Below are 22,699 nucleotides of genomic sequence, written 5' to 3'. Positions count from 1 at the left end.
AAGATAGGTCTTTCCACCTTTTCAGATTTTTTTTTTTTTTTTAAAAGCTGGACTTCAAACAAAAATAAAGTCTTTGGCACTTTGTTTCAGTGGCAGTAATTTACAAAAATGAAGTGTAGGTTAAAGGGCATGTGTAATGTTTTACAATGTTATCAAACTATCTGTCTTTTTTTTTTTTTTTTTGGAAGTTGTAGAGTGGGGTAACTCTTTAGCCTAAGGTTCCTTTTGCTTACCAAAGCAAAGCTGTAGACACTGAAATACCCTGTGGCAGGCAGCAGGTTTAAAAAAAATGCAAGGTTTCAAATGGAAGCTACTCTGCTTCCAGCTTGATTTCAAAGAACAGCAAGGCATTTCTTAAAATTTAGATTAAGTATCTATTATTTAATGACCGCCTAGAAAAGGAAAAAATTATCCTCATCATATTAAGCACTCTGTTTGGAAGACAAGGAAAGTTGCTTTGTTGTTGTACTGAGCTGTGGGTATGTTTAATAAGATCTGTTGAAAAGGAAATACTAAAATATAATAAACCATCCATGTGGTACCTGTTAGAATTGCAGCTCCTTGGTCCTTTTGGGATGTTCTAGTGGTTTAAAGTTTTAAAAACCTTAAAATGAAATTTTCTGTTCTTTGTCTTTTGAGACCAAAATATTTGTAATGTTTTTCCTAAAAATCTGGTTTTAAACATTTTTCCTTTAATTAAAAAAAAAAATATATAAAATTTTCCTGACAATGAAATGGCATGAAGAACACCTCCCTGTTTCTTTTGGAGCAAGAACTTAAAGTGGCGTCAAATTTGCTTAGTATTCTCACTGCCTAAAGAAAACCTTACTTCTGCTTTTTGAAAATTTGGCTGTGTTTGAGATTCTGCCAGAGGCTTATAGCGTTCCCTTGCTGAAGCTCAGCACATCCGTGTTGGGCAGCTCTGTTGTGGCTGAGCGTGCTCTGTCGGGCCATGGAAGTGCTGGAAATACGAGCGGATATGCAGCATTTCTCTCCCAGTTTGGGCTCACCACTCTGCTGTCGCCGTGGCTGTAGGAGCTCGTAGGAAGTTGTAGCATAGCGGTGGTTGTCAGAATGGGCAGTGTATTATTCCATTTAAAAAACCCACCAAACCTGCAAAGAAGTTCAAAGAGAATTAGAAGGGCCAAGTCCTTCTGCAGACAAATGATGTTTGTAGTTGGGGTTTTAGACACAAGGGGAAACTGAGTAACAGCCAACAGCTAATGCGCCTATTTCTGGCCTCTGAAAGGTTTAAATAGTCAGTCATAAACTACTTTTTCAGAATCTTTTCATTTCAGAAATTTTCTTCACTGTTAATCTGATAAACCATCATACTATTAATATACATAATACATAGCTGTGGATAGCAGAAGATCCTTTCTTATACCTTGTCTGAAATAGTGGGTTCAATGGCTAAATTTAATAAATACTTTGCTATTGTTTAGAGAAAAGCTGCCAAAATCCATGTTTTAATAAATAATAGTTGAAAAAAGCCTAATTTCTTTGAACATACATTCCTACACAACACAGAAATACAGAAAATGAAATCATTGAGATTTCTGCAATGTGATAGTAGCTAATACCACTTTTCTTTAAAAGCTGTCTTTATTACTAAGCTTTTGATGCTTTTCAGCAATTAGGGTTTTTTGGTCTTGTATGCTATTTGAATTATTCAACTTAATCTGGAACACAGCACATACATGATAGCCTCTTACTGTGCCAAGTAACAGCTTTTTTTTTTTTTTTTTTTTAATGTGTATATAGTGAGTCAGATGATTCTGTAAAGATGTAACATTCTGTACTGTGGAAAAAGGCCTGAATCTGCCAATAGTCACTGCAGGATGCAGGTTAAGGGAATATTTCCTAATGTAAAGCTACTTTGAATGTGACTGGGCCAGCTGTCTGAAACCCAAGTATACAAAGTACACTGACAAAGGGGACGAGGCATGGTCAAATTGTGTTTATTGGACTCTGCCCTGACATAACTTAGTGCTCTTAACCAGTGCTTCATCAACGGGTCATTCAGTCTGATTCCTGTAAGCATGAAAAAGCAACCACTGAGCAATTCCCTATTATGAGGCTTTTACACTGATAAGCTGATGTGTGCGGTCTGTCCCTCTCCCAGCCACGGGAACAGTGCTCCCGAATCACTGCTGAGAAGGGAAGTGAAAAGACCAGACCATGGAAAACCAGTGTGTTATGTAAGGAAGGGCTGGAGAGGTCAAAGGAAGGGGAAAAGAGGATTTAATATTTCAAATAAAGACTCACTCAGTGGAATGGTTTTATATTTAAGACGTTCTGACAGGTGATAAAGTAATCTAGAAATTTTCCCAGTATGGGGTAGGGGGGAGCACAAACATGATCTGTCAGCTTTTATTTCGTCTTTATTTGGAGGGGGGAAGGAAGGTCCTAGTCTTAGTCATCCACTTTGAAAGAAGTAAATTCCTGCTAAAATGTCTTTTCAGGACCTTTTGTCCCGTGTAATATTAACTGACTCAAGTAATAGAGATTTCACCACTTCTCGTGGGAGACTGTTCTTCAGGCAAAATGGTTCTTTGGATGGACAGTGTTCTCTTTACTTATTCAGGGGGAGTTGTATTTCTGCTTGCTATTCTTAAGGAGTTTTGGGGGTGTAATTTGTCAAGGATGTCAGCCTTAGATAGATGTCCTTTTGTTCAGACATTTTTCCTCAAGTACCAAAACATAAGTAGAGAAGCATTTGCTAGATGCCTTTATGTATTCCCCTCCCTCCCCATCTAGTCTATGCACAAAGTCACGCTTTGTGCACAGAATGCGCAGACTATTATAGGATTTGAGGTTTGTTTGGTTTTCAGAAGTTTTTGCAGTGGTAGAAGTAGTAATTTCTGTCAGTGCAAGTTGGGAAGGATAATCTTGTTTTCTCCTTTGCATTTGCACAGTGATTTTGTAAGTTGAATTGTAAGACTTCAGACATGGACAGCTGTAAATTTAGAAAGTATTTATGAAAAATTTAATTTAAAATTTATTAAAGTTGTGAAATTGAGAATTTAATATTGAGGAACTTAAACTGGAATTTGGTCTTTGTGAATGCAAAGATGGATATTTGACATATGTTTTCTTTTTTTTTAATGTCCCTTCATATTCAAGGAAATTATAATAATTTCATTAATTCTTTTCCAGATGGGAATGACAGGTAACACTAGTCCCTTTGGGCAGCCTTTCAGTCAAACTGGAGGGCAGCAGATGGGAGCTACAGGAGTGAATCCTCAGTTACCAAACAAGCCAGGCATGGCGAATAGTTTGTCTCCCTTTCCTGCCGACATCAAGAGTACCCCCGTCACCAGTGTGCCAAATATGGTGAGTTGTACCTGCCCGTTTCCCTTACTCATTATGTCTTGACAGTGCATGCTAAATTTTTGGGTGATATGGCTTCTGCCACGTTACTGGACTACTCCTCCATGGTCATTTGAACATGAGAGTTGCCCCGTGGTTCCTCGCCACCACTGCAGTGCACGTAGAAAGTTTTTGTGTACGTTTTAATGTGGCAATTTAACTTGCTGAGCAATCGCAGTGTGTTGTTTACAAGAATTGCATTACATCCTTTCATTTTGTCTGATACGTTTAGTTCCAAACCAGATGAAAATGTCTTCTCTGTAAGTGCTGTTTGTAGGTTTAAGTTAGTAAATTAGAAGATGTTGGATACATCATCAACTTCCTGAAACTAAATAGTACCTTTCATATCCTTTGAATCTAATATGGTAAACACACCACATACTTCTCAGTTTATACTGTGCATGACTTGCAGCTCACAAGTTTATGAGAATAGTTCTTATTAGGATACCTAGCCCAAGTTTATAGTATTCTGTTTACTAGAGTTTTCTTTATAAAGTGAAATTAAACATTCCCATTTGTCTCAGTATGTCTGCGTATTAATCAAACTACTTGTGTTGTTTCTATGGAAACTCCAGCTTGTTGCATTTTATATTCTTATACATGATAGCAGTTACTATAGAAACTTGTAAAACCTTCCGTAAGATGCAAATTGCTTATTTTTTAATTTAAGTAGAAAACCAGCAATTTTTTGGCACAAGCAATGCTTGTCCTTCCATCAGTGAGTTTGCTACCTGCCTGTCACTAATCAGGCTATATATGAGAGGGAACAGGATGCAGTAAACTTCCTCTTTTCTCTTCATTTTAGAGGACTACTTCCTAATTTTCCTTTAGTTACACTGTGAAATCTTTGTTTAACATAATCTGTCGTTTACTGCTCATGATTATGGAAAGGAGCTGGTGACTGGGATTAAGACCATGTTTAGAATGACACACTCATGCAGAATATTTGTAAAAGACCATTTGCTGTGTAACTGTTCTAATTTTGGTTTTAAAATACATTAAGTTTGAATCAGGTGTAAAACAAATGAATTATTGCCCTGATTCTGCAGGGAACTTGCAAATCTGCCCACGGTGCTGTATTCATCTCAGGGACCGGTTGATTCTGAAGACTAATTTTGTGCTTATTTAAATGTCAGGTTTTGAGAAGCCTAAATCTTAATGTGCTTGCTTACTAGTATAGGATGTAATGGCAGATACTCAACTGGAATAAAAAAGGCTTGTCTAGTGGTGGGAATGGAAGTAAAAGAAAAAACTTTGTTTCCTTTTTCCCATCTTGTCAAAGAAACAGAGGAAAGTAAAGGAAACTTACTTTCCCAGTACCATCAACTGCCATCCCTTTAAAATGTCAAAAATATCAGTTATCGTCTGAGAGGACAATCAAAACCATCTTTCTTTGTTTCTCAGGCATCAGAAGCTTTGTATGTCCAATAGATCTTTTTATCCTTCAAGCCAATACAGAGAGTAATGGCCATTTTAGCCGATAGGCTTCTGTAGTGTTGAGCCAAAAGGTCTCAGCTTTGCTTATGGATCATGTTGTGGTTAGTGTCTGATTGTGGCCCTGATGGGGCTGGAACTTTCATCTTTAAAAACTGAAGTTTCTATTTAAGCATTTTTATTGCAAAGCCAAGAATTAAAAAGGAAATGTCAGACTTGTTAAATTTTAACCTTTACTTGGCAGCGGTGGGTAAGGCAGTGTAATTATTTGGTAATAGTACGTACATGGCCATATACTATCCCTTCCACAGGGACGTTGCTTTATTCAATGTACAACGGTGCCCTCTGAAAGAGCATATAGTCAACATTTTGTTCTATTTTTGCTGCTCAGTGTGTAGCTGTGGGCTTTGTTGACTGTATGTGGTAATCTATTTCACTCAGCCAGTCTTTTCCAAACGGTCTTTTCTGTGGCAGTCATCACTGGAGCAGGCGTATACTTTGGATTAGTTAATTTTCCCAGTGCCTCTGTGAGTTAAAGGTGTGTTGCCCCAGTTTTAAACATGAGGCTGAGAAGCACAAGGAGAATAAGACTAGAAGAATCTGCTGACTCTGAGCTTGAGGTCTGTAGGCTCTGGCTTTCTAAATTCTTCCTTATTTCATATGTTAAGACATTATCTAAGGGTAAAATACCATTCGTGTTGATTAGATGCATGCTTCCATAACTCATGGAAGTGTTATCTGTGTCGCACATGGGCAACTAAACATGACCCAAATGGTGCTTGGGAAAAGTTGCTTGTGACAGAGGTAGCTCCCCAGAGCACAGTTGCAGTGTTTGAACTATTACGCCGTGCTTTCTTGCTGCAATCCCTTCACCATGTGGTATGTCCTGTGATGCTTTAGGACCCTAGAGATGGCAGTTTGATTTAATGTATTTGGCCTTGTATGTGGTCTGCTGGAGACATGGTCTGTCCTGTTTCCTGAAGAAGGCAGGAGTGAAGTGGAAAAGTATACAGCGTTATGTTACCATCTGTCAGAAATGAACCTGTGGAAGATCAGTTCAGACTCCATTTACTGCAGCCAGCAAAAGACCAACTACATCTCTTTAAAAGACCTCCAGGGGTTTTTGTGAGATTATTGGGAGCACATATCTTGCTAACCCAGCCCTCTATACTATCCTTATCTTCAAGGACCCTGAAAGGACTATTCCATGTGAGAGACAAGCCCATGGGAATGAAAACATTGGTTATACATGGCATGTCTGAGGCAGGAAACCAGATTCCAGCATGACGTTAAACACCTTGGTTACCACTATCTAAATAAGAGAAGAGGAAATAGAAATGTTCAGCCATTGTCTTAAGACCCCTTGGTCCTGAAAAGCAAGACATTTTTTAAATACTCTTTTCAATCTTTTGCCTTTCTCTGTAACCCTATGTGTACACTGCAAAAAGAAAGCAAAAGATTAGTGTGTTTAACTCACATTATTCTAAGCATCATTATGTGTGGCACCCCTGTCCCAAACACTAGCCAGGAGTTTTCCCACTGCCAGGAATAACCCTCACACTGGCAGCCAGCGTAAACCTCAGCTGCAGCAGTGGATATCTTGAAATCCAAATGCAGGCTACCACTCTACTAAGAAGAACACGCTCTCTCTTCCCTGCCCGCCTCCCAGATGAAGTGGTTCTCAGAAGCATCTTCCAGCCCTTGTTCCAAGCATGACCTTATGCTGGACCCTGAGAAGCACATTTGTTTTAATTTCTTTAATTAGGAAAGAAGTAACAAAACTTATGGTATTAAAAGGTCAGCATTAAGGTATTAATTTTCACTGCCAGCTAGATGGATTGATTGTTTGTTTCTATTTTCCTAACTGTGGATCCGAACAACATACTAGCTTTTGCTTTGTGTGACCATTACAGAATATAATCGGCTTTCCTTACAGAATGGGCAGCTTGAAATCTTGAGCGAGTTACTTGTTTCCAAAAGAAAGATGTTGCTTCTGATACTGTTGGAAGTTTTGGTGACACACTATTGAGATTCAGTGTCACATAAATTGTTCGATGCAGGACTGGCAGTGCTCTGGTGTGGTGAGATCATGCAAAACCTCTGGACTGTGGAAGCGAGCGATGCTCTGCACTTTGGCACTCAGCACGATGGGCAGCCTGTGTGGAAGGCAGGAGCCTCTTGTTTTTGGAGTGCCCGGACTCCAGGATATGCTGTCGGTGGGGGGAACCCTGTTAGACTTTTCCATCAAACTTGGTGAAGCTTTGTAGTATCTGCAGTGCTTCATATTCCATCGGTGGCAATGGATGGTTTCTTTGTGGACATACCAGTAAATCCAGTATTTCTGCATGGGATAGGAGTGCAATATGTGAAGTTTGGCTTCCAGACACCGGCTTGGTTTCACAGTTATCCTTATGACCAGCAGATGGAGTTGAGAGAATATTACTTTTTGGAGGCAAAGGAAATAATTTCTCCTTGGTTCTTTGACTTAGAATTGGAGCGGCACATCTCTCGCATTTTTTTCCCCAATCTCTTCCTAAACTATATCTTGAGTTTTCTGCTGCGTTCTTCCTTGTCTCTGTTTCTTTTCTTGTCCTTCAGGTTTCTTTATTAACAGAATTTGATCAGAAGAGACAAAAACAATGACTGGGGGATGAGGATGTCTGTCTTAGGTGTGCCTTGCTGTGGACCTCCTAGAGAGAGGAAGAAAGCTTTTTAAACTGGGAGGCCAGGCTTAATTGGAACGAGTAGAACTGCAGCTACTTAAAATAGACAACTCGTATTTTCTTCTAGAGACCAGAAATAGAAAGCTTTATGAAAAATCTGTTGTGTCCTTACAGTGAGAAAGGCTTGCTTTCTTAACCTTTCAGTGATTTTATTTATTTCCACCACCACCACCCCCCCCGCCCTTGCAGCAAACTTAGTCTTCTCTTTCACTGCAGGCAGGGTCTGTGGCTGTTGCCCCAGAGGCATGCTGTGTGTCTGCTTGCCGCTCTCATCAACAGTCTCCCAGTCTCTGGTGGGCTTGCTCTTTGCTGTGCTCACCTTCCCTGTGCCTGCCCTGACCCGCACTCTGAAAGTCTCTCTTTCCCACACATGCTCACTCCTCTTCCTCAAGAAAATCCCACCTGATTTGAAGTAGGGCAGCAGCCTAGCAAACAACTGGGAAAAAGCTCTTGTCCATGTTGCTTAGCCATGGTGTTCTAAAGGAGAAGATCTTAATAATCCGGAAACAAATCTAGCAGATCATGTTCGGTGCTGGAGAAACCATGTTGTTATGTTGGGAGCAAAGCAGGGATCTCTGTTCTGTCATGGTGCAGGAGTTCATCGTGGGAACGCCTATTGCTTTGAATGGAGGAACATTTTAATTTTTCCACTATCCATAAATAATGGTGTCAGGCTGGCAAAAGTGAGCTGAAAAAGAGGATCTGTGCTTTCCCCAGCGCTCTGGCTCACGTTCCACTCTCCCATCCTCCGTATATGAATATATGCGGTAAAGAATATCAATTTCTTACTCTCTTCCAGCAGTTGAGGTGAAGTACTCTATAGCCAGCTTTCTGACAGCATGACTTTCCCTCACATAAAACTTCACATTTGTCTCTTATCCACAGATTGGGATTTTTAATGTTGATCATTCCTCAGCCTGTTTTATCACCCAGTAAATTCTATATAAAGCTTTCTTAAAATTTTTTTCACTTAATTTCCTGTATGTGGGAGCTGGACTCTGTCTGCAGATTCCTATATCAAGCCTTGTTCCTTTTTTTGGCTTTGAAACGCTTTTTCATTATGTATTTCTTGTCTGGTCCTTCAAATCAGAAAGCTTATAAAGACAAGGAGATAAAACTCCAAAAGTGTATCCATAAGATACTGATCCAGCCTTGATTCCCAGCAGAGTCAACTGCATAATATTGAGGCATTTTCTTTTTTTTGAAGAAAACTCATCTGGTGATTAAAAGCCAAGTGCATTGGGAGCACTCTCCAGTACCAACTCTTCAAGTTCCTTCTATGGAATGACCATAGGAGCCTTCTCGCCTTCTGTGGTTGCTGTGAACTTGTGAGGCTCACTCCCCAGTACCAGCCTCAGAGGTGGAAGTTACATTCCATAGTGGTGAGTGGAAGTTGGAAGGTGAAAATACTCCTCTTCAGTCTTGACATGAAGACTCTGCCTATAGCCGTGTCAAGGTCAAAGCTTTGAAATAAATCTTGGGCTCTGAACATATTCGTCATGTTAAGACCGTACATCATGTCGACTTTGTATGCGGGAGCCGAGAGCATCACCTTCCATTTCTTCTCATTTGTAGCTGCATTACAAGCTCTCAGATTGGTGCTACTAACAGGCTAACATAATTTCTTGCCACTCAAGTTGATCTCTCCACCCTCTGGGGCTGTGTCCAGTTCAGGAAGCCATTTTTTCCCCTTTAAGTCTTCTGCCCACCATAGAGACTCAGATTATGATTCCTTCTTCTAGTTGAATGCGAAAATGCAGCATTGTAGGGTTATTGAGCGCAAATACAAGCACTTAGGCTTGTAGTGCTTCCACCCATGTCAGCCTGGTCTTGTGTGCCTAGGCTTCTCGAGCCAAAGCAGACCTTCAACTCTTGGTGTCAGAAGGATCATCCTTCCTGCGTAGGATCAGGCTGTTCAGACCATGCCTGTTCACAGTACTTGGTGGGACCAGAGAAACCACCGTCCGCACCGAGAATATCAGAGTGAATTGCAAGAAGTATAAACTGGTTCTGTGTTGCTTTCACAGTGAAGCTCTACCACTGCAGAAAGCCTGGGTTCATTAAGTGACTGCGCTGAGAAACGCCTCCTTCCTTGATGCCATCAGATAGCTGCTGCATGAGCTCTCATTGCAGCTGGTGACAGAACTAGTGCTTTCTGGGGTGTTCAGGGCTGCTTCAAGGCTTACTGGAACAGTCCTGCAATTCCTGTTTGCAGGAAGGACTTCCTTCAGTCTTAATGTAAACGTGCAGGACACATGACTAGAGTTGATCACACTGTGAACATTTAATTCAGATAAAAATGTTCTTTGAGATTTGCGGTTCATGTGTATATCCACTTTATGGCCACTATTCCTTCTCTGAAAGGGGCCCTGAAGATCACACTTCAAGCCTGTGATGGAAGGGGAACTGGAGAGGTTTGGGTGTGTTTCACGGTTTCCACTCATGCATGAGTGAAGGTGGGATGCAACCCTGCTCTCTGCAGATGCTGCACGGGTTCTTTTTTTTGAAGTGTTAATTGATAGACTGCGTGTGCCCCTAATGTAAATGCACCTCTCTGACATTTTAAAAATCTCTTGTCCCCAGTAAATAACATCCTTTTTCTAGTCCAAGATGTCAACAGACTGAGAAACCTCAAATGCCACCTGCCTTCTGGTTAGGGTGAGGGAAAGTCTATAAAACAAACAACTGTATCCAAATAGTAATCCTTTGTGGCAGTGGATTCTTAATTATCTCACTAGGGTCCACAGTTGATTACAGACTTGTCTTAAAAAACTGAAAGACATTGCTTAAATGCGGGATTTGGCCTAATACAGTGAGTCTAGAAAGTAACAGTCTTATCAGGGAGAAGGAAAGAACATGGAAGTAAAAAGAAATTATGGAAGAGGAAATGTATTTTAAAACATAATGCTATATGGAAACTAAGCTGATACTTGAGTTTTGAATCAGATTGTTTACCTGTTGGAAGATTACCAGTGCTACTGAAATTGGTGCCTACTTTTATAAGAAAGTGTAACTAGTGTTTGATCTTGACAATGTTGAATGCCTTTGAATATAAACGTGCCAAAACATAGAGGATTACTGGTCATCTCAGTGAACTAAAACTGCCAGGGAACTTTGTATCCATCCAAGTCCATGAAGATGAGATAGTTGTGCATCTCTGCCACCCAGAAGCACAGGAAGTTTTTGCTCTTCGGAATAGGGATGGGGTAGAACTATCTTCCTGTATGAATATATAGTTTCCTTAGTTTTAAATGGTATTAATAGCTCTTCTGTAAGTGTTGTATTACTCTGCTTCTAGAAAACGGCTTAATGAAGCTACCGTCTCTGCTGGGGATTGTAGCAGACTTTCAACCCCTGATCTGTTTGTTCTGTTTATGGTGGAGCTCAGCAAGGGAGCAAGAGAAGCAAAACTATCTTTTTTTTTCCCCTCCTGTATCTGACCATTGAAGCATTTACTTTAATTGTGGGAACAGAGGTATCCGAATTTCCTACTTCATCAAGGAAACTGTTAGTTATTCAGGTGAAGCAACATGAAGCCTCCTGCTCGTTCTGGAGTGGAATGATTTTTGTGGTTGGTGGAGGATTTTTACACACCTTTGATGTGACTGCAGTGCACTAGCATATCTCTGGTTTTGAACTGGTCCTGCAGACCACTGTTCTTAAAAGACAGACTAACAGGAAAGAGATCAACTTCCTCAAACAGTCAGCAGTCTTGAAAGTGAGATAGGTGGTGGAAAGAGCATTCATTATATTTTCAGGTTTAGGACTTTACAATGTTGAAATAATGATCAACATAACTTGATAGAGCTTAGGCAGTATTTGGAGTTCTTTATTCGTGCCTACCTGCAGACACTGTCATCTGGACTGAGACTGCTTGTTCTTCTAACCACTGTTGCTCCATGATTCTGCTTTTTTGTTACTTGATCTTCAGGAAGTCTTTTCAGGTCAGGACATCTGTGCTGGTACAGCTGTAGTCATGTCTGTTAACTGGTAGAGTAGTAACAAAAGGAGAACTTTGGCTTGGGAAACAATTCTTTGACTAGGGTGAAAACATTGCTTCCAACAAGATTTTCTTTGGCATGGTCTCTGTATTTTTCTGCAGATTGGCTGATCTAATTGTTTCCTATTTGTGACCCAAGAATTGTTTCAGCAAAACCTGTCTGCTTTTGTGGATTTGTTCACAGAAGAAATGGAAGACTTAATTTCAGCTGCATGCACTGGGAGCATAAGTGAATGAGTTTCCTTCACCCTCTTTCCTTTCATTGCTCTTTTTCTTGCAAGTTCAAGACAAACAGATGCAGAAATTCCTCTTTGTTTAAGACTTACTGTAATCACCTTCAGTGGCAGAATCCTCATCTCCTCCATCAAATAGCAGTCGTGTTTTCTACTTGATCTTGTGTGCTTCGTTTTCCAGAAGAAAAGCTAGCTCTTTAAAACGTGATGTGCAGGTGTCAAAACTGAGGAAAAAGCTTGCTGCTGGAGTAGTGAGAAGTTGGTCCAGGGAACCCTTTGTTGACCTAAGAAAATGAGGGCTTTTGCTGTTATTTGCTCTGTTTCATAGGCTGTGGAATTTCCTGGGGAGTCCTCAAAGGTCAAAAGTAGAATGGGCTACAAATGCTGTATTCTGTCACTTAAATGTGATTTTCCTTAAATGTAGTAAGCAGGCTTTGGCCAGTAGTTCTGTAGACAGCACTGAACTATTTCCTCTGTTACCTCCCCAGTATAATCCTGTTCTTCCTATATTCTAAGTGGTTTTAATGGCTGATTTTCCTTAGGTAGCTTGGAACTTGGTGAGCTTTTCTGTGATAACCTGTTGTTACAGTGCATAAGCAAAGTGATTCGTGGGGCAGTTTCATGTTTGTCTGTGAGATTAAGTCAGGCTGCAAATCACAGGGATTTAAGCATTTTTGCAGTCCCATATCTGCTCCTGCTAGTGAAGTTGTTGGAGGTTGTAGATGTGTTCAGTTCTGAAAATCGCGTTTCTCTGTTTGTTGTCCTTCAAAGGTCCAAGAAGGTAGTAAAGCTTCTAAATTTGTGCTGATGAAGTGGTCTGTTAAGGAAGCTATTTCTTTTCTGCACTGCTATGAGTTACGCTTAGACTGAAGACCTCTGTGGGTATGCAGGTTGTGTCAGGCGTGGCATGCACACTTGTACAGAATTGTGTTCATAAAAAATGGGTGCTGGAAATAAACCAGTGGATTTTACAAGCTGGTACAACCTAGTGTTGCTCTGTAGCTAACTCTAGTTCACTTTTGTAGATATAATGCAACCCAGATTTAGGTGGCCCTCCCTGGGAGGAAACTGTATACATCTTACCTTGGAAATTTTCTCTGTGAAAGGAATATCAGCACTCACTTGTGAGAAAAAAGGCTAATTTAGGCTTGGAAAATCAGTTCTACATTTTACTGTAATATATAGAGACAGTTATATAATTTTGACTATCTTCTCCCATTGGACTCCCCTTTCTGTTGAAGACGAGAAACTAGGATTGAAGCATACAAAACCTGTAATATGAAAATAAAATATTAAACAGACTTGAATTCCATCTCCAAATGTGGTAGGAGCTCATTCCTGTTGGAATTACGATCTGTCTGATAAACAGAAGATTTTTGGATGGCTTGTTATTTCAACTATTGTTTGTAAATATCTTAACAGAGGAACCTGCCAATACATTTTTGCTGTTCCAAGGTTAGAATAGAAATGTTTGAGAATGCTGCAGAGACTGGCATAATAATCCGTGTAGCCAGTCATAGCAGAATGCTTGGCAAATAGTCTTGTGACACACAAATTATTATACAAGATTAAGGTAAGAATTGACACTTGCAAACGTGACGCTAATCTGTCTGTTCTCTCAGTCTCAGATGCAAACCCAAGTCCAGCAAGTGGGGATTGTACCGACGCAGGCAATGGCCACTGGACCAACAGCAGATCCGGAGAAGCGCAAACTGATCCAGCAGCAGTTGGTTTTGCTGCTTCACGCTCACAAATGTCAGAGGCGTGAGCAAGCAAATGGAGAGGTGCGGGCCTGCGCGCTCCCGCACTGTCGAACCATGAAAAACGTCCTCAACCACATGACACACTGTCAAGCTGGGAAGGCCTGTCAAGGTGAGAGCACGTTGCTGAAGCTACTCTTGCAAATGAGCCGTGTGAGGTTTCTTGCATATTTGTCAGCAGTGTTTTCTCTTCTTGTCAAGAAGATCCCTATGCCTGGCACAAATGAGTGCCAAAACTGGTTCTTTAATTAAACAGCTGCTCCCTTTTTCATTACCTTCGTCCAGTTTCCATTTCTGATCTCTTCGCAGTTGACAGTTTAGAAAACAGAATGCAGTATTTGCCCTTTAGAAGTAGGATGGCACCACTGTAGTCTTGCAAGCGTCTTTCTCATCTACTCTGTTGTATAAAGAGCGTGATATATCCAATCCACCATGTGCTTTGTCTTAGATTTTAGTACAAGTTTCCTACATTTGTTATGGCATTAATGGTGGGCCTCCAAAAATTTTAGTTGGACTTAGCTGTGTTTAGGTATTGTCCTCAAACCACAACAGTTATACATACAGTGTTGCTTATAAGGGAGAAAGAATAGAGTTGCTCTAAAAAAATTAGATTAATTAATTCAAAATCAGTTAATCAAGGAATGACCGTAATTCCATTGCTTTTCCTTTTTACAGTTGCTCATTGTGCATCTTCGAGACAAATCATCTCCCACTGGAAGAATTGTACTCGGCACGACTGTCCTGTGTGCCTGCCTTTGAAAAATGCCAGTGACAAAAGAAATCAACAACGTAAGTACTTGTTCTGCTGTCGCAGTGGAATGATACCGTCAACATAAAGTTCATCAAATGTGCAGTCTAGGAAGAAACTTCAACAGTGTCCCAACAAACTGTATAGCTGTTTAATAATCTTGCATAGGGATGAATATGTTAGTGAATTCTCCTTTCTGATCACTGAATGCACTTTATTACCTAAATACACAATAATTGAAAGGGAGGGTCTGGGATCAAGCACATATCTGTTTTTAAAAGGTGTGGCAACTTCTAACTGGTGTTTCATTGTGAGACAGGTCACTGGATTGCAGTTATAATGCAGTTTTGTATGTAGGCAGGGTTTTTGAAAAGATATAAGCTACTTCGTTATTTTTCTTGCTGCTAGAAACAAATTAACATGCTAGTGATTAAGAATAACCAAAAATTTAAAAAAAACCCAACCAAATAAAAACACCTATAGTGTAGAAAAAGATCTGATCTGAGTATATTAATGACTATGTGTATTTAATGCTGGTGTAGACTAGTTAAATTTCTGCAAATTAGTGATTTTGCCCATGCCTGGTTCTTACAATAGCGTAGCTGTTGCTGATGCTTGGGGGCAGTTGATTTCTAGAGCATTGCTTCCTTCTTGCTCTGAAACAGAATATAACGAACTTGTGTTCGTAGGTTTGCATCTCATCAAATCCTTTTAAAAGATGCCAAGGTGTAGAACATTTTACAGTGTACATGCAGCAGTTCTGGAAGTCTAAGTAATGATATGCCTAAGTATATTTAAATAAGGGTTAAGAAGTGGAAAATAGTGGAGCTTGTACATTGGAATTGTGTTGGAAGCATTCTGCTAATTTCCATTTAGGCTGAGACTGCAGTGAGGAACATGAATAAACCTTGGAGGATAGGGGAGAGCTCCTAGGTTAGGTGAGATTAAGGCAGATGAGAGAGTAGCTGGTAAAGCTGTCCAAATTATCCATTGAGCATGCCATCATGGTTTCAGGAGGTTGTTTTTTTCCTCCAAGACCGAAAAAAATTACAAATACAGAGCTACATGGAGGTGAGGATTTTGTTTACCAAGGAGAAATTTGGTAAAATGAAAATAAGACAAGTTTTGTGTGTTGAAAGTAGTAATTTGTTGCAAGTCATTAGTTATGTTTGGCCTTAGAAAAATGTGTTGAAAGCTTTGCTTTTTAATATGACATGGTCCATTTGTGCATAACATCCCTATTACACAGTTGTTATCAAAGTGCTAACAACATCTAGCACAACAGAATTGTTTCTTTCAATACAAGCTGCTGTAAAAAAGTAGTTTGTGCAGTATTTGCTTTTATGTCATTCGTACAACATAGCAAGAGAGAAGGCACTTGAACAAAACCAGTCCTTAATAATTTTATGGGATCAAAGAGGGTATTGTTTAAACGTAACAATTATAATGGCTAAGTGTAGAGTTTGGCTCTCTTGTTGCATGTGGAGGAGGTAAATATGAAATCCCCTTCTTCAATTAATCAATAATCCAATGGTAATAACCATGAAAATTTACAGCTTAGTATGGTGAGGTGCAAGGTTCTTTGTTCTCAATTATGTCTGAGTCATACATGTAACACCTTGTGGATCGTTTGACAATAAAAGATGAACACTAAAAATACTTGTTTAGATATGTTATAAAGGAAGCCCCTTCTTAGGTTTGTGAAATTATTTGCATTAATTCATTCATTTGAAAACACTGTGCCTGATCAGGTGAAAACTAAGCTGGGTTAGTTTAAGACTTGAAGAAAATGTCAGATCTCTTAGGACTAAATAATCGTAGCATCTACTAAACTGTGGGGTGGAGCGGGTCTGCATGTGGCAGAGTATGATGAGAACATTTAGAAAGGGAAAAAGAAATGAGAAGTGTAGAGACCCTCTTTACTTTTGTGAGGCTGCTGTCCTTACAGAGTGAATGACCACGTGGTGGTCGTTAAAGACTTTGAGTCCTAGGATCTTACTTCCTGTGCTCCTGCCTGTTTTACCAGTGTTATTTCGAGTCCTGCTGTATCTGTGCTGGGCTTTCAAACAGCTCCTTCAAAGTGTGTCGATCTTTTAGAAAGTTCTGCAGTTCAACACTTCTGAAACATTGCAGTAGGGTGGCTTGCTTCCACCCTCCCCACGCACAGTGGTTCATGTGCCCTTTGTAGCGATTTATTCCTGCTCTTTGGGCATTTGCATGCTGCAAAAAGTCCTGGGTTTTAGGTTATTACTGTGGAGCTGTTTCTTTACAGGTATCTGTCCTGGTTTTGGCTGGAAGAGCTAATTGTTTTTTCTTCATAGTAGCTAGAATAGTGCTGGGTTTTGGATTCAGTATGGGATTTGGTATGAGAAGAATGTTGATAACACACTGCTGTTTTCAGTTGTTGCTAAAAAATCAAGGACTCTCCGACTCCCCGTGGCCTGCTAGTGCGCAGGTTCACAAGAAGGAGGGAGGGAGCACGGCCAGAGCACCAGACCCAAAGTGACCAATGGAATATTCCATGTCATGTAACGTCATGCTCAGTATATAGAGAGAGTTGGCCGGGAAGCTCGCTCTCTTTTCCGCGGTTGCAATTTCGGGATCTTCTCTTCTCCGGGCTCGCTAGCCAGGAATGGGCTGGGCATTGGTCAGTGGGTGGTGAGCAATTGCATTGTGCAGTACTCGCTTGTATTTCTATTATTACTATTTTCTTCTCTCTTTTTTTTTTTTTTTAATTATTTCAATTATGTCATTCATTTTATTTTTATTTCAATTTGTTTCAGTTATTTCAATTTCTCCTTACCTTTACCCCTCCAACTCTGCCCCCCCCCATTCCACTGTGGGTGAGTGGCTGTGTGGTGTTTGGCTGCTGGCCATGTTTAAACCAGGATAGTATATCACTCTGTGCTTTAGTGTTTAAATTATTTGCAAGCAACATCTATCTGTGCCAGGTGTCATTTGTATAGCTTTTTTTCTTTTTTTTTTTTTTTTTTAAGTAATCTTAAACTGTCTTTTATTGTAATTGTTGATAATAACATGACAATAAGCCATGTTGAGACAAGTTAGAAATTATTTCTGTTCCATGGGGCCCTTACTGTGTATACCATGTATACTTCTGGGACGATAGGGGGAAACTTCAAAACAAATATGATTTTGCACATTAAGCTTTTATTCTGAATAGGCTGCTGACTCCTGTGTTTTGAAGTAATGTCTTGAAATTTGGTTGAAATGTTTTGGGGTTGGAGGGTTGTTTTGGTTAGGAGGTACTTCTTGCTCCTTGCTGACCCCACCACAATTTCAGTTGAGTGAGCATTTTGGGTTTGCATGGCAAAGGGGAGGTTGGGGGGGGCACAGAGGTGGCTTCTGTGAGAATCTGCTTGAAGCTTCCCCTGTGTCCGATAGAGCCAATGCCAGCCAGCTCCGAGATGGACCTGCCGCTGGCCAAGGCCATCAGCAACAGTGATAACACCTCTGTGATACATATTTAAGAAAGAGGGGAAAAAAAACCAGGGACAGAGCAATTACAGCGAGAGAGAGGAGTGAGAACATGTGAGAGATCCAAATGTGCAGACTCCAAGGTCAGTGAGGAAGGAGGGGGAGGAGGTGCTCCAGGCGCCGGAGCAGAGATTCCCCTGCAGCCCGTGGTGAAGGCCATGGCAAGGCAGGCTGTGCCCTGCACCCAGGGAGCTCCACGGGGGAGCAGATTCCACCTGCAGCCCGTGGGGGACACCACGCCGGAGCAGGGGGATGCCCAAAGGAGGCTGTGACCCCGTGGGAAGCCCACGCTGGAGCAGGCTCCTGGCAGGACCTGTGGCCCCGTGGAGAGAGGGGCCCACACTGGAGCAGGTTTGCTGGCAGCACTCATGACCCGTGGGGGACCCACGGAAGTTTGTGAAGAGCTGTAGCCTGTGGGAAGGACGCCTGTGGAGTTCATGGAGGACTGTCTGCCGTGGGAGGGACCCCACGCTGGAGCAGGGGAGGAGTGTGAGGAGTCCTCCCCCTGAGGAGGAAGGAGTGGCAGAAGCAACGGGTGATGAACTGACCACAACCCCCATTCCCCGTCCCCCTGTGCTGGTGGGGGGGAGGAGGGAGAGAAATCAGGAGCAAAGCTGAGCCTAGGAAGAAGAGGAGGGGTGGGAGGAAGGTGTTTTAAGGTTTGCTTTTATTTCTTATTGCTAATCAGATCAGAGTAGGCTAATAAATTAAGTTACTTTTTCCCAAGTTGAGTCTGTTTTGCCTGTGACAGTAATTGGTGAATGATCTCTCCCTGTCCTTACCTCCACCCAGGAACCTTTCGTTTTATTCTCTCTCCCCTGTCCAGCTGAGGAGGGGAGTGATAGAGCGGCTTTGGTGGGCACCCTGCGTCCAGCCAGGGTCAGCCCACCGTGGTGAGACTGGAAGGTGGAGCTGTAAACATGGAGCCAGTCTCCCCTCTATTTCTCCTTGTAGGAAAATTTTAAATGCAGTGAGGAAAAAGCTGGATTGAGAGACAGTAAATTTGAGACGATTATTCTTCATCTAAAAATGTGTTTTTTAAAAAACACTGGGCCAGAAATTCTGGTGTACTGGGGACTTGAGGATGAAGGGTGGGAATCTAATGAGGGAAATGGAAATGGGGACTAGGAGCTAGCTGGCTGAGGGAGGAGGTTATTGAGTATGGACAGAGAATGAAAGAAGACCTGGATGTAGAGCGTTTGGGACCTGACCCTTTGTAGAGAAGGAAGAAGTACATTGCTGCATGGGGAAATGTGCTCAGAAAGAGTAGGCAGCAGGTTCTTCACTAGAGCCCATTTCTTGTGAAAACTGGAAAAATGAAATCCAGTGTGCTCAAGTCTTACTGTCAGTAACTGTCTGTAAAATCCACAAACAAAATGTCTCTTGTGTTTTCAAGTGCTGGAAAACATATATAATGGTGACCTACCGGCTATCAGTTATTCCACTGAGCCACATGATAGGTGGTTAGCCACGGATTAAGAAGTTCTGTTCCTTGACTAATATGGTACTATACTGTGTGAAGGCTTTTAGTTTAATGCTTAACTTAAAAATAAAATGGCATTGGTGGTGAAGTTTAATACTGACACTTCCTACCTATAAGTTGCTCATAAAATCTTTGCTTACCCCCATGATTTGATTCATGATACAGCCTTCAATTAAATGATTGTGTATACTTACCTTTTCTATAGCTACCTAATTCTGGGTGCAGGACAGGCTTGTGCTGAGGCGAGTCAATTTTTGCTCCAGCCACTTTGAGCTAGAATGGATGTAGCGAGCAGAGCTGCAGGACAGAGCATTCGAACACAGCTGAACAACTCTCAGTTACAGAACTTAGAAACAAAACAAAAAATATAAATCTGACTTCTCAAAGATGGATTAACGTGTTACTTTCACAGAGGGGATGATCAGGTTAAAGTAGTGCTGGGCATTCATACTTAAATTAGTATGAGGAGCCTGTGTTTAAAATAAATAGTAATCAATAGGGGAGGGGTAGAGGGTTTCTCCTCTAGATGATGTGAATGAAGTTTCAGTAAGGCAGCATTATCTACTTTACACACTGAAACAGGAATCCTGTAGATGAGGTAGTGTTTGATCATTTAAGTTACATCCTAATGCATATGCCCAAGAGGGCCTAATCAGGACTGTTCAGGAAATTCTGGGGCTGCTTAACTTCTTGTTTGAATTTTCACTCTTAAGATATATAAACACATGTGACTTTGTAACAGTGGAATGTACGGAGCTCAGTTGTCATCAAAGAATTTAGAATGTGAACAGTCCTGTACAGAGTTGTCTTCACACTTGTAGCTTCTGTTGTGAGCTCATCAATGTCTGAAGCATCAGTTAATTAAAAAAAAAAAAAACACAGTAGACATTGCTTCATGTAGCAGTGGCCTTATGTGATAATTCCTGTTTGCTTCAGTGATGTATTTATTTTAATTGACTTAATTTCCTATGGTATTTTCCACAGAAAGGACTGCATTTACACTTGATATGTCCAGTATGGAAATTTAATACTTTCTTCCTCCATCTTCTTGTTTGACAGATTGAGATAATGTCATGCATTCATATAAAACCAATGAGCAAACAGACAAAAAACCCCAACCCTTCATAAAATCAGATTCCTGATGTTGTGAAAACACTCAATACAGTATGCTGTTAACTGAGGTATAAAATATAGAAAAGCTGAGACCAAGTAATCACAGCCACTCATTTCCACATTGTAAGTATACCGCTGGCTGTAAGAGTGTAATCCATCCCCTAATAATAATACTTCAGTTGAAGTGTTGAAGCAACATTTGTCTGTTTACCAGCTTTAGTGAGTTTTGCCTGCTTGAATAGGTACATGCACACACGTGGAATTTCTTGGAGATCATTAGTCTTTTCAAGCCACAAGTCAGAATAGTGGCCTTCATGCCCTGTCCCCTTGCGATAATGATAGTAGTTTTATGAAGAAACAGTGGGGCTTTTTCTGCTTAAAATAGACTCACTATCCATGTTGTCACTTTTAAAATGACATTCAGACTATCAACTCTGACAAATACCCAAAGTGAGGTTTTATAAGTAGTCTTTGGTCTGGGGCAGAACTAGAGTTCTGGAAATCTGATCTTGCTTAAGTAGACTTCTCTAGAATTGGCTGAATTGTGGTTCCTAAAGCTGCTCTAACAGAAGGGTTGAACTTTTGCTTCACAGTAATCGATCTCATTGCCAAGGCTCAGCCCAGAGCCGTGGGTGAGAGGTGGTTGACTTCTCCAAGCTCTGCCGTAGCTTCAGTGTGAGCTTCCAGCCAAGCTTGCAGCCCTCAGATGATCAGTGCCAGCTTTCTTCCCCAGAGAGAATGAAGAACGGTGAAACACTTGGCTGTTCTCAGTGGGATGGCTAGAAGCCTTTTTCCTGTTCTCAGCCTTCAGCATCACCTGTGGTCATTCTGCCATCTCCGCAGGTGTGCCTCTGATTTACGGGCAGTGCTGAAAAACTATGGGGCTTTTTTGTTTTAACTTTTCCAGAGAAATATCATCCTCTTTCTCTAACAAGCTGGAGTTTTATTAGCTCCTGAATTGATTCTCTGCTGTCACAACAGCCTCTGAAGCCTTTTGAATTCCAGGGTGCCACAAGTTCTGTGCTGCTTAACCTTTCTAGAGACTTATTTCTTGGCTTGTGCTGGTTTAAAGGCATCTTTCTTTTAGATTGTGTGATTCCAGAGTGCTATGTGCAAGACCAACAGGAAATTCATCTAGTTGCTCTTTAATATGTCGTCTTTTAATGAAACTACTAGGATCTCAGTCAGCTTCTGTCTTTGTTTTTAAACTTGCTTGGAAATGATCAGTGAGTTCAAAAGTTATTATCAGTGTGTCCACAGAGTGTAAGCATATGTAAGCCCAATTTCCATGGTAAACCCAGTGTTGAAAATACTGCGGATTGTCCCTGAGGGAGGGAACAAGGATGTTTTCTGTGGGGCTGCTTATTCAGAAGAGTGGGATCTCTGACTATATTTATTTGTAGTTTTTTGGCAAATGAGATCAAATTGAGTTATCATCTGGAGAGGGAAAAGCCTGGACTCTGCAATGTGCGTGTTTTCTCTTGGACAGAAGCTGAAAGTGTGTGTATCTTTTTCGGTGATTCTCTATTTCCATAGTGGGTAAGGATTTAAGAAAGCCTAGATAATGCTGTTAATGCCTCAGAAGGCTTGTTTTCCTGATTTTGTTTTTGTCTAACCATATGCCTCTCCTAATATTTCAATAAAACAGCTATTGTTGCCTATATGAAAAGCTATTATTGTTGCTATGTTTAGCTCACAAATATGTAATGCGCGTTATATATTTAATTACTTGAAGGGGAAAATGTGAAGTATGCATTACTTCTACCAGTTTGGGTTAGCAAAATGTAGTGTCTCTGTAGTGAAGGATATAGTCAATGTGTGATTCACAATGGATCATGTTATAACTTAGAATGGCAGCTAAAATGCAGACCAGAAAGCAGATTCTATTCACTTCTGGGTTTAGTAAAAAACACTTTTCCCTGTTGTTTCCCTTTCTTGTCTATAGTGGAAATGACTTCCATATATCTGTGCAGTGAGAGAGGTTGGTTGTGGTGGTCATGAAGGTTAATGAATACCTATTATTATCTAAATTGTTTACCAAAACCTGTGGCAGGCTCATCCCCTTTCTCACTCTTCAAATTATTTTAGATTTTGTCAGTACAATCTGAAACCCATCAGGGCTTTTCATATCTCTGAATAACTTGGGTTTTAGGGTAATTTGGCCTTCAGAGGATTCATCTAGTGACTGCTCGGAATGAAAATTTCTACCAACAGATCTTCAGTATTACCTTAGTGTCCAAGGACACAGTATTTCTGCTGAACTCAGGATCTCTGTTCTGGAGCCAAATATTTTGACCTAAAATGGGATTGATGGGAAAGAGGGAAGTAGAGGAATTAA

At 40.8% G+C, this 22,699-nt stretch overlaps 1 protein-coding gene across 7 annotated transcripts in view; it reads left to right on the top strand.

The window, feature by feature from the left end:
- Positions 1-22,699, top strand: part of LOC104357394 (CREB binding protein) — a 99,140-nt gene that overhangs the window by 33,016 nt on the left and 43,425 nt on the right. For all 7 annotated transcript variants that reach the window (XM_042798330.1, XM_042798328.1, XM_042798329.1 and 4 more), the window contains 3 exons: positions 3,160-3,336; positions 13,385-13,634; positions 14,198-14,311. In XM_042798330.1, the coding sequence (XP_042654264.1) occupies positions 3,160-3,336; positions 13,385-13,634; positions 14,198-14,311 (541 nt within the window). The remainder of the gene's footprint in view (positions 1-3,159; positions 3,337-13,384; positions 13,635-14,197; positions 14,312-22,699) is intronic.

This window comes from Tyto alba, unplaced genomic scaffold (assembly GCF_018691265.1).
Source record: "Tyto alba isolate M040663 unplaced genomic scaffold, T.alba_DEE_v4.0 Super-Scaffold_28, whole genome shotgun sequence".
NCBI classification, from domain to species: domain Eukaryota; kingdom Metazoa; phylum Chordata; class Aves; order Strigiformes; family Tytonidae; genus Tyto; species Tyto alba.
Note: the sequence above shows the minus strand (reverse complement) of the source record. Positions and strands in the feature narration are given on the sequence as shown.